Genomic DNA, 12,210 nt, shown 5'->3' with positions numbered 1-12,210 from the left:
ATATAATCTCTAACAATACAACTTTTAAGAGAAAAAAAAAGTTCTTTTATAAATTCCCTCTACCCAAATTTGCCATATTTATCAGATCTGAGCTTCTTATGAAGCAATAGAACAAGGGGACACAGTCTCAAGTTGTGCCGGGGGGAAGTATAGGCTGGATGTTAGGAGGAAGTTCTTGACAGAGATTTGCCATTGGAATGGGCTGCCCAGGGAGGTGGTGGAGTCACCATCCCTGGGGGTGTTCAAGAAAAGCCTGGATGAGGCACTTAGTGCCATGGTCTAGTTGACTGGATAGGGCAGGGGGATAGGTTGGTCTGAATGATCTTGGAGGTCTCTTCCAATGTGGCTGATTCTATTCCGAGTTTTGCTAATATGAGTTCAATTAATTTGAGTTAACTACTGTTTGTCTTAATAATGGTAAATGAATAATGGTTACACTTTAATTTACAAACCTATTTGCCTGTGCTGAGAAAAAGGCCGATGAGCACGCTGGAATTTATCAGTTGCTTCCTGAAGTTTAGTTTTCCTCTGATGCAGGATTTGTTCTCTCAATTTTTGTTCTTTTTCTTCTTCTTGCTTCCGTCTTTCTTCAAAGGCTCTGTTATTTAATAAGCAAAAAAGATGATCCCTATGTTTTCCAATTACATTTGCCAAAATTTTCGTAACTTGCTTATTAATTTGCAGTTTTAGTACAAAAGCTTGCTGCTCCATAAATTAAATGCTATAAACATCAGCACAGCTGGATCTTTATGGTTTGAATGTAAATGGGACAGTGGGTTGTGAAGAAGAGACACACTGTAGTATTTTTATTTTTCAGCCTCAAACAGAGATTTGATTCTTTCTTATATGTGAACTAACAGGAAGACTCAACCAGTTCTTGTCATCAGTGTGGCTTTCATGACAGTCTTTACCACATAAATGTATCGTGGTGAGCAGATGAATAGGAAGGTGAACAGCAAATACTCTATGTGTATGCCTTTCATGGTAACAGAGTCATTATTCAGAAATAACACAAATGAACTACAGCTTTCACCTATCAATCGGTAAGAGTCGGTACCAACTTCTAGTTGTTGAGAAGCTTCCTGAAAGACAGTCAGATTAGTAGCACAAAATTTGATAAAAACTAACATGAGATTCTGATTGACAAAATCAGTTGTTTATATGAAGTATGCTAAATGTATCCTTCTACTAGTTGGAAAGCAAACAGGCTTTAATAAAAACCAGCAATAATCACAAAGTTTTCCTTTGGTAGGCACAAGCTTGATGAAACTATATGGAATTTTTATTTCTGCTGACAGAATCATCAACTTTTACTTACAAACTTAAACCACCTCCTTGAGCAAAAGACACCCAGTAAATTTACTGTCACACTGCCTATGTAAGCATGTCATATATAAATAATAATTTTAAGCTTAAAAAGGGTAGATTAAGACTAGAAGAAGTTTTTTTGCAGTGAGGGTGGTGAAACACTGCAACAGATTGTCAAGAGAGGTGGTAGATGCCCCATCCCTGGAAACATTCTATTCTTAATAAAATGATACCACAAAATGAAAACTCTTTAAGTTAAACTTCTAAAGACTGCTATGTGAGGGTCACTACAGCTGGAAGCATCCCATCTTTAAAGTTCTCTGTGTGTTAGAAATGTGATTTGGCAGGTTTCTAGTATACTAAGTAGGCTTCCACTCCCCACCTGCATTAGTGGAAAGGTAGTACTGTTTAACCAGGCATTCTTTGTTTCCCTCATCACAATAAGACACTTTCTCATAACTTTAATCACTTGCAGTTGCTTCATAAAACTTTTTGTTTCATGAAGCAAAGATGTTACTTAACAGAGCTACTCCTTAACTCATGCTATTTTAGTTATTCTTCCCTTTGTTTTTCAGGGAAAAAGTTCAAATGGAACTATTCCATTGACCCTCCCTAGTATCCCTTCACTGTGCTGGCTGATCACCTCTGAAAATAAACAGAAAAGTAATCTGAAATAGGTATCTTTTCTTTTACAAAGTCTGAAATCTTTAATTGCATAATAGTAAAAAACAGGAAAACTGTCATCTAATTCCCAAGTTTTACAGGAATATCTCACTTTAATCCACTTGGAAGCCAAAGTGTAGCAGAAAGAGACAGAGGAAACTTTCACTAGTTTATCCATAGCTGCTAAAAATACTGAAGGTAATGATTGACATTTCCTAACTTTAGAGACAAACTATTACATTTAATTAATAGCAAGTGAAGACAAAATAGATACTATTTTTTAAAAAGTGGAAATTAACTGTAAACAGATTCCATGTAGCTGTTCAAACCTTAAATCACAGAGACTGTGTACCGACATTCCTGCCATCACTAAGACTGCACCTTAAAACTCCTTCCCATATCATAAGGGAAAACTGGAAGTTGTGTAACATCTGATCTTCCACTCCTCAATACTACATCTCCAGTACTACCAATCATAACCTCAAGAAAGACTGGTAGAGTACATGAAAAACCAAAAGTAAGAAGAAATAACACTATATGCAAAGGGATCTGCTGCTTTCAGTAATATATGTAGCACTCTAACATTCTCCAAGGCCAGAAATCAAAATGTCAGTGAACAACAAAAGCAAGTACTGCTTCTACTTTGGAAGCACATTCCCCTAAGAAAGCTCCAGATCTCCCAGCTGCAGTATTCCTCACAACTGTCTTGGATTACAAGAACAGATGAGACTACATCCTGCAATCTATACAGTTAGTACCTTATTTTAACAACCTCTTTACTGCAAATGACACTTAATAGCTACACTACCACAAACTCAGATGAATTCCCACAATTCAAGGTGATTCTTCTGCTAGAGATGGAATTTTTAGTCTCAAAGGCTTCAAATAAAGGATGTGTATATATATCTGAGGGGTGGGTTCCAAGTGGATGGGGCCAATTTGTTTTTGCTGGTCAGCAGCAGTAAGAGAAGGAGCTACAGCTACACACTGGAACATAGAAGGTTTTACCTCCACAAGAGGTGAGTGTGACAAAGCACTGGAACAGGCTGCCCAGAGAGGTTGTGGAGTCTCCTTCTCTGGAGTCTTTCAAAACCCGCCTGGATGCATTCCTGTGCAAACTAATCTAGGCGACTCGATGACCTCTAGAGGTCCCTTCCAACCTCTAAGGTTCTGTGCTTCTGTGGTTCTGTGATAAGACAGAAGGTTGACTTATGCAAAGTGAAACAAATTAAGTATGATTCAAACATGGCAAGTTCCATTTGCAAACTTCATTTTGTCAGAAAGCAGGAACGGTTTCATTTGAGTCATGAGATGAAGGGAGAAAAGCAAGTAGCCAAAACCAGAAAAAAACTTACTGCAATTCAGTTAAATTTTGACAGGAGCTCGTCTTGTTCCTACAACTCAGAAATTAGAACTAAAAAAAAAAAAAAAAAGAAGTGGAACTAGAGGTTGTTGTCAACTTCCAGTATTTCTGTATTTCACTCACATTAAAATCTGATACAGAAACCTGCTATATTTTACATCTTTATCCTGACTAAAGAAATAGGAAAATTACAAGAGAGGAAACAGACCTGCTTATCCTGGTAAGTAGTTTCAACATACTATTCTTGATCCCCTTAATATTTCTAGAAGCTGATCAAGAAGACCTTTAGTTAAACTGTAGTTGTTAAATTCAGACATGTGGGAAATTCTACAGCTCTGCACCTGGAGTAATTCCAGAGCATAACTCCAAGTAGGGAAGTGTAAATTCTGACAGGGTCTGCATGTATTTATTGTTAAAACGATTTTGGAGTATGACTTAGCTGCACTCTTCCACATTCCTAATAACTGGCATAAAACCCCCACCATTGTTCCATTTAGCTAGAAATACGCCAAGTCCAAATGCTGATGCACAACTCATCACAATCACTATTTGGTTTGGATTAAGACAAACAATCTCAATTTAAATGTAAGGAAATGCATCAAAGATATCCAGTGAAGCTTGCATCATTAACTTCTTGACCTCAAAAAATGTAAATTGTGACACCCAGGTGAATTATGTAGAATAAATAATTTTACAAATGCACATTGACATCTTACAGAAGAACAGTTAAAGCAAATGTTTGTTCATCCACTCTCCTTAAGCCACCAGCTTAAGTTCGTACCACAGATGTAATACTGGCAAAAGGGTATGTCTTTAAGATGGAGAGTTAGCAGAAGAATTTCCTGACTGCTGTTTTTTTAACCCAGATTTTCTGTCTACTATAAACAACTCAGCAGTGCAGCAGTTTTTGAAACAGCTGCCAAAATGTTTATAGTGAATTTGGAATATGAAACTTAAAATACTTACCAGTTTCACATATAGAGACGTTCTGTGGAAGGTATTTTTATGCTAAAACCAATATGACTAGATGGTGGAACTATTTCCTGGTTCATTTTATTAAATTATCTTCACAGTGAAATGATGAATGCTACATTCCCAGGTGGACTAAATGCTTACTACTGCCCTGGATGAAAAATAAAGGAATACATACAGAGCATAGGGAATGCTATGAAATGAACTTTTTGAAACTGAGTCAATATTACTCATCCTTTGTCATATCACACCTGCAATCCAGTGCACAGTAATTTTATCATTGAGGTAGTAAGGTGTTTGTACAGCTCATGACTGGGGCAAGATCAACAAAAGGCTAGAATAGGTTATCACACTCAAAATCCCCTTAATGGACAAAAAGAAAACACATCTTATATCCTTGAAAAGATCTGTGGATGCTGCCCATAGATCAATTATTTTAAGTGAGACAGTGTGCTAGTTTGAGGCCAGCTGGAATATTTTGGTGAGAAGAGTCAGATTATAGGCGCTGAAAAGGAAACAATAGTGATGTCTACTTCACTCATAGGCTTGCTGAGATGTATAAAAACAAGAACATGAACACAGATAACACAGTCACGGTGTGGCTCTCTGTTGCAGCTGGTGCCTGTACTTTCATTCCTGGCCTGCTTTCCGTGTAACTAATCCTTCTGCTTTCTAACCCTCTCATGCCAATGCTCCAAATCACCTTGCATGTGAGGCAAAGTATGGGATATGGTAGAGGGGTGGAAAGAAGGTGGAAGGGTGGTTGGAACCCCCTTCTGGGGACTGTGGTTTCTGGGAGGGGCATTGTGTTTCTGTCTTACCTTTACGTTATATATAGCTGTATACATTGTAAATATCTGCTTGTATATTGTGCTAAGCTGTAAATAAAAAGCTTCATTCCTTAATTTCCAGATGGCTGAGTCTAGTCTGGGCAATTTCATATTGGGGGGGGGGGGGGCGGGTAACACCCAAAACAATCACAGATAGTTAACTGGACCAGAGGAACACATATTAACTCTACTGCCTCATCTTTGTGGATTATCATATGCTAAATACAAAAGGACAGCCACAAATTGCTATGAAGCCTTCCTTCTAAGGACTAACCCTTAAAATTCTGTAAGGGTTTACAGAGATCTGACCTCCAAAATGCCCCAAAGGTTCACAGGAGGCTTGCTGGCAAAATCCGTGAGTCATTACACTCACATTTTTTTATAGGCAAAAAATGAGCACATCTTATACAAAGCGAAGATTTTTCAGCTAGCATAACTCAAATCTTAAGTCCAATTATTATTAATCCAGATATAACTGTTAGAAAAAAAATACAGTTAGAATACTTCTGAGGATGTCACACCAATAGCTATAAACCAGCTTGAACTGTTATTTGCCTATTGAGTTTCTGCCTTTTTTCCTGAGGCAAATACTTCCACTGCTACTCTGCATCCCATGGCTGGTATTTTCACCCTGGTAGGGTTAGGATGAAGCCATGCGCATTTGGAGTCACTTCACCATGAACATGATGTTCTTGTTAATGATTTCTGCTTCTTCATCTCAGGCTCCACTTAAGAGTTATTTTTGTATTTGCTAACACACTTTTGCACCTTTGCTCTTCATCAACCATCAGCTCTACAGTATGTTTAAATGTTCAACACCTGGTGCTTTTCATACATACTACATACTATTCTTTTGGGGTTTATTTGTTACTCCTAAAGCCACTGCTGTCAGATCTAGGTCTGCATTTCTTTAATAAACTATCAGTGAGTTGTTTAGAGCTGTGGGATCTCCAGTACCAAGCCTATGCCAAACCTTTTACCATTCCCTGCCTGTTCTCATACCAGGTCTGTATTTCCCTACATTACTGCTTGTTATTGCTATGTATATATACCTACAGTCATTCTGTAAAAAAACAAATAAAGGCAAAATAAATTAGCCACAGACACCTGGCTAATTAGAGAAATTGCTGTTGCAGCTAATCCAAGCAAAACAAAGCTACAGGCAAGTCAAGCTAAGTTCAGAGAGAGACAGCTTGGCAAGCATCTGTCCTGAGCCCTTGCAAATTCAGCACAATCCTGTGGCTCATTACCAGACACGGTTTATTTCAGGTCTACAGTGACCACTATTTTTTACTTTTTATTCTAATTTAGAAAGCAATACAAAATTATGAACACACTGCTCTCCCTGTTTACATGCTAGTATTTTTCTCCTGTTCCTGGCATTAGACTGCTTTTAATTCTCCATCAACAACATTGATGAGTAATTTAAAGGGCTTTTATTAAATAATCAAAGATAACCAGCCGGTAGGTGGAGCACAAAGCTTGTGCAGATCTTGAAAATAAACTGTTTTTGAGAAAACAATGATAATGGGAATAGATTGGAAACTGATACAGACTGGGAAAGCACTTCCTTTGCCAGTTACAACAGATGGGTTACCTATTCAGATTTCAAGATAATTTAAAATGTTGACTCTAGACAGCTGTCTGTAAGGTTTACTTAAAAACGCACACAGACATTTGTATTCTTACAGTGAACCATCTACCTGCAGTCAGTAACATGACAGTGAAATGGGATGCACATTTTGCATTGAGCAGTAACAGCAGGAAGGCTGCAGTCCTCAGCAAATTGGCAGCTGGTGTTTAGAAAGTAGTGTGATATATAAACACAAAATGTGATATATCCTATTCGTTTACAACAAGTATGTGCTTAGTCAGTAGCTCTTATTTCCAGAATACTGTTATTTAAACAAAGTATCTGTCAGCTACTGCCCAAGAGAATATTTAAACTTTGATCTTGAAATTGCAGTGAGACAATAAAGGAATTACCTTACTTGATAGCCAGGCAACTTGTGTAATCAAGTGGCTGTTTTTTTGCTGTGTTGAGGTACTGTTGCACCTCACAAAACTAAGTATCTTGGTCACTATAACAGAGAAAAAGAAATTGATAGCATCAGATAGGAATATAGATTTCTCTGAGTATTCACTTATGTATGCATATACTAGAGACAGTCCAAAGATGGGCTGTGAAGATGATGAAGAGACTGAAGCACCTTTCCTATGAGGAAAGGCTATGAGCTGTGACTGTCCAACCTGGAGAAGGCTTTGGGAAGAGGTTATTAATATCTATAAATACCCGAAGGCAAGGTGCAAAGAGGATGGATCCAGGCTTTCTTTAGCAGTGCCCAGTGCCATAACCAGAGGCAGGATAGAGGCCTCTGAGCATCAGGAAATATTTTTTAATGTGAGGATGCCTGAGCACTGGCACAGGTTGCCCAGATTGTTGGGATCTTCATCTGGGGAGGCTCAATGGCTGATCTTGAGCAACCAGCTCTATGTGGCCCTTCTCAAGCAAAAATTTAGATCATATGATCATATGAGCCCTCATCCTACTGAATAGTACAACCAGCAGGAGTAGGGAAGGGCCCCTGTACTCAGCATTGGTGAAGCTGTACCTTGCACTGTTTTGTTTTGGGCCCCTCACTATAACGAAGACTGAGTTGCTGAAGCATGGCCAGAGAAATCCAGTGAAGCTGGTGAAGGGCCTGGAGGAAAGTCTTATGAGAAGCAGCTGAGGGAACTGGGATTGTTTAGTCTTGAGAAGGCTGAGGGGACACTTTGTTGATCTCTAGAGCTACCAGAATGGAGGTTGTGGTGAGGTGGTGGTTGGTCTTTTCTCCCTATTGTCAAGTGATACAACAAGAGAAAATGGCTTCAAATTGTGCCAGGGGAGGTTTAGATTGGATATTAGGAATTTTTTCTTTACCAAAAGAGTGATTGGGCATTAGAATAGGTTGCCCAGGGAGGTGACAGTGTCACTGTCCCTGGAGATGTGAGAAAAAAAGTGCAGACATGGCACTTTTGGACATAGTTTAATGGCCTTAGCAGCATTAGGTCAACGGTTGGACTTGATCATATTAGAGGTCTTTTCCAACCACGACAAATCTATGATCCCATGATCTCAAGAGGTCCCTTCCAAGCTCAATCCTTCTGTGTGAAGGTCAGAATTAGAAAACAGACTGTCATACTTTACAGTACAGTCATGTGTACTCTCCATATATTGAAAGAAAAACACATGAAAGAAACTATTTCAGTTTTAAAATTATAAACTAGTGATGCTGAGAATAACTTCTGATATGCCTGTAAGCCCTGTCAGGGAGAATTTAGGGTACTGCCAGGCGAGAGCTTAAGGAAGTCATGCTATCCTTGAAAAACCATCATCATAGCTAACATATTTATACACATTATAACGGATCTTGGTTCATACCCAGATTTGAGACATGTCCTGATGACTGACCAATTGCTCCCTACCTGCACAACTGTCAGGAAAAAGTTTCAAGGGCCTTTTTATGTCCAAATTACTTTCCTCCATACACACTATGACCCATAAGTTTGAATCATCTTTCACAACTTATTAATACTGTATGCATTTATTACTTTTGTGACATTAGATAACTATCTCCTTCTCATTTACTAGGAGAAGATTGTCACCATGGACTTTATTAAGGCTGCAATGAAATACATATGGCAATGTATTTATGTATCAGCAAGTATTAGTTTAAATACACTAGTCTGTCAAAAATATGCAGGCTGTCTGGTATTTGCTTCTATGTTAGAGTATAACATTTCAAGACTAGTAATACAATAAACAGTGTTCATCTGAGATGTGCAGGGGTACAGTGGTACTGTTCCAGAAAACTAAATAAGGTATTTAATCTTTCAGCTGAGACTCAGTTTATTATTTGCAAAGGTTGTGGGTCACACACTGTCTTTAATCACTCCCAGGTGATCATACTTCCTCTTCCATTTTCCTTTGTATTTAAAAACATATGCTAACAGCTTACACTGTCAAGCTACAATGTCAGTATAAACAATATCTACTGCCTCTCTTATGAGTTATCAACATATTTCAGTAAGTAAACACTGTAAAACAGAAATCATATGTTACAAGAACTGTGGAGGACGAGCCTTAACAAGGTAATACTAGGCAGAGGAACCTAGTCTGAGGCTTGGGTCATGTACTGAGGAACCTCCTTCCCTCTACAGGATACACAGATGAGTCTCCTGTCTTTTTGAGTATGGCCCCAATGCTATGGAAAAGCCTCCTATGCCTAAGTACTTACAGCACTTCACTGATACATCTAAGTTTATCATTTACTTAATCCATTTGTCACAGAACAGTTCATGTCTTTGCATTCCCACATGTATAAAAAGGCACAGTACTCTAAGTTCTATTTAAAGTGTCAATGCAGAATAACCATGCGCTAGAAAAACTTTGCATTGTGTATATCAGGAAGCGGGAGCACAGAAGTCACACCATGCAGGGGAAGTTGTGCAGCTGTTGTGTCATGCAGACCAAAAAGCACATGCTTCAGAAAGCAGCGACAGCTGTCTCCCTGCTGACCCATACTGTACACCGGAATGCATTTCTTGTACATCCACCGAAGCTAATAAAAATCAGAACACTAGAAATGCAGAATAGAGCCACAAGGTGAAACTGCTACTTACCTTTTCTTTATACAACAACAGCTTGTTGTATAAAGCAAAAAAAAAAAAAACAACAAACTCCAACAGGTGACTACAGTGAACTTCCAAGAAGTAATGAGTACATCAGAATAATGTTATTTATATATTGTATTTGTCTTACAGCAAGAAATTAGATTGGTGAAACTTTTCAGCCTAGATTCCTCTAGAACAAAGCAGTGAGACTATTTAACAAGCTGAACACACAAATAGTAGGATTATAATGAGCTGTTCCAAGGTTTTGACTTTTTTTTTTTTTTTAATAAGCTCCCAGCAAAGGGACCCTGGTTACTTACTTTCTTCTTCTGTTTGTCTCTATCAAATATTTCTGTGCCTTATTCCGACATGTTTTTTGATTTTCTTTCAATGTGCGACGTTCTTCTTCTAAGTCCCATTCAAAATGAAGCATTAAAGCTCTATCTCTAGTACTGTGTTAAGGGCAATGTAAACTGTACCATACAGCTCATTAGAAGAAATAATAGCCTGTTTGATTGACTGTATATACCTTTGGGGAAAGGGTAAATCATATCTATGAGATACAAAATATTGATATGCCTGGCTAAATGCACAAGAGTTGGTCCCATAATAATATATTTTAGTCATAACTTTGTTTATCCAGCAAAAAAAAGTGCAATTGCCTTTTGCTGTTTACAGTGATTTTAACAGAGGCTTTGCACTCATATTTCAGGGTATGAGCAGGTGAAAAGTCTCACCTATCTTATTTGAAAGATGACTCTTTGTTTTTTGTCTAAGTCTGTAACTGTATTTGGCTTCACTCAGATGGAGTGAGCTTTCCCCACAACATCTTTTGTAGAGCTGTGTTCTGTAGTGGTAGCTGGAAGGGTGTTGATAACACACCAGTGTTTTGTCTACTGCTGAGCAGTGCTTGCACAACACCAAGGCTGTGCTTTTCCAGCGTTCTCCCCAATGGTAGGCTGAAGTGTAGGCAAGATCTTTGGATGGGACATGACCAGGCCAGCTGATCCAAAATGACCAAAGGTGTATTACATACCATATGACATTAGCTCAGATATAAAAGCTAAGAGAAAGCATGAAGTAGGGGGCATTTGGTGGTGGTGTTTGTGCCCCAGAGCAATTGCTACATGTTTTGAATCCCTGCTTCCTGGGGAGTGGTTGGACATCATCTGCTAACTGGAAATAGATAGTATTATTTCTGTTTGCTTTTGCTTCCCTCCCGGCCTGTGCTTTCATTTTTGCCCTGTTAACTGCACCTATCTTGACCCATGGGCCGTATCTTCCCTCACCCCTGTACATCTAAGATGGGAAGTGAGAGAGCAGCATGAAAAATGTTTAAATAGCAAAAGCAGCTTCTCCCACTAAGAATTAGTTGTTTTCACTGAAATTCACTAATGTCACTGAATAAAAGCTTTCCACGGAGCAAGAGCAGACCTGCCTCATGTCACTAATGATTTAAGTAGCAGTGTACTTGGTGCAGCTTTGAACAAGTGTCATTATTTGTTACTCAGACAAGAAAATAAGGATCCTCAGGTTAGGACGGAAAAACAGCTTTTCTACAGCAGATAAAAAAAAAAAAACAAAGCAGATTTTATTTGAAGCTATCCCAGAGGCAATCTCTGACCACGGGGCTGGGTAGGGGCTGTGCCACCACGGCCCCTACCCCACCGCCCCCACGGACTCCGCAGCTCCACGGCTCCATTCGTCACCTCCTCAGGGCGCGGGAAAGGACCATCACACACACTCCCGGCTCTCTGCACGGATGCCATTCCTGAGGCAGGCCGCCTCCGGGCCGCACACACTCACCACCCCAGCACCCGCCTCGCCAAGCCCGCCCCGGCCCCTCACGACCAGCCGAGTCCGCGGAAGGATACAGAGTCCCGTTCGGCTTCTCAGCCGTGCAGTCCCTGAGGCAGCCGGGGGAGTTTTGCGCCCGCGTCGCCCCGCCAGGCTTCCCGCTTGGTGGCTCCATTCAGCGTCCCGGGCCCACCGCCCCCATTAAAGAGTGCGCCGCAGTCGGTGTTCCTTTTAGCGCCGCTCTAAGCGTGCTGTTGCCATCGTAGCAACCGGAGACGCCGCTTCCTTCGCAACGGGGCGGAGCCGCGGTTGAGGGGAGGACGAGGGAGCGGCAGGGGAGCGGCCGAGGGAATGGTAGGGGAGCGTCAAGGAGCGGCTAAGGAGGCAATGGGGGAGCGGCTAAGGGGGATGGTGGGGACCGGTCAAGAGGACCCCAGGGTCCGCCTGCGGGGACGGCGAGGAAGCGGCTGCGGCAGCCGCAGGCAGTGCCTGAGGGGCCGGCGGTGGCGGTTTGGCGGACGCTGCCTTTACGAGCCTTCAGAGCAGGCGCGAGCAGCAGCGCGGGCGCGGCCGGTACGCAGCGTTCCCGCCAGGGGCAGCGTCCCCGGGCCGGGGGGAAGT

At 40.6% G+C, this 12,210-nt stretch overlaps 1 protein-coding gene across 2 annotated transcripts in view; it reads right to left on the bottom strand.

Moving 5' to 3' along the window:
• The window catches only part of CEP126 (centrosomal protein 126), a 45,967-nt gene extending 33,757 nt beyond the window's left edge, over positions 1-12,210 (bottom strand). For both annotated transcript variants that reach the window (XM_064170510.1, XM_064170513.1), the window contains exons 1-3: positions 11,667-12,210; positions 10,113-10,238; positions 453-598 (exon numbers count right to left, since the gene is read on the bottom strand). In XM_064170510.1, coding sequence (XP_064026580.1) covers positions 453-598; positions 10,113-10,238; positions 11,667-11,764 — 370 coding nt within the window. In that variant the 5' untranslated portion in view covers positions 11,765-12,210. The remainder of the gene's footprint in view (positions 1-452; positions 599-10,112; positions 10,239-11,666) is intronic.

The sequence above is a fragment of the Pogoniulus pusillus genome, chromosome 3, assembly GCF_015220805.1.
Source record: "Pogoniulus pusillus isolate bPogPus1 chromosome 3, bPogPus1.pri, whole genome shotgun sequence".
In the NCBI taxonomy this organism is placed as follows: domain Eukaryota; kingdom Metazoa; phylum Chordata; class Aves; order Piciformes; family Lybiidae; genus Pogoniulus; species Pogoniulus pusillus.
The sequence above is the reverse complement of the archived record's forward strand: the minus strand, read 5'-3'. Positions and strand labels throughout refer to the sequence as shown.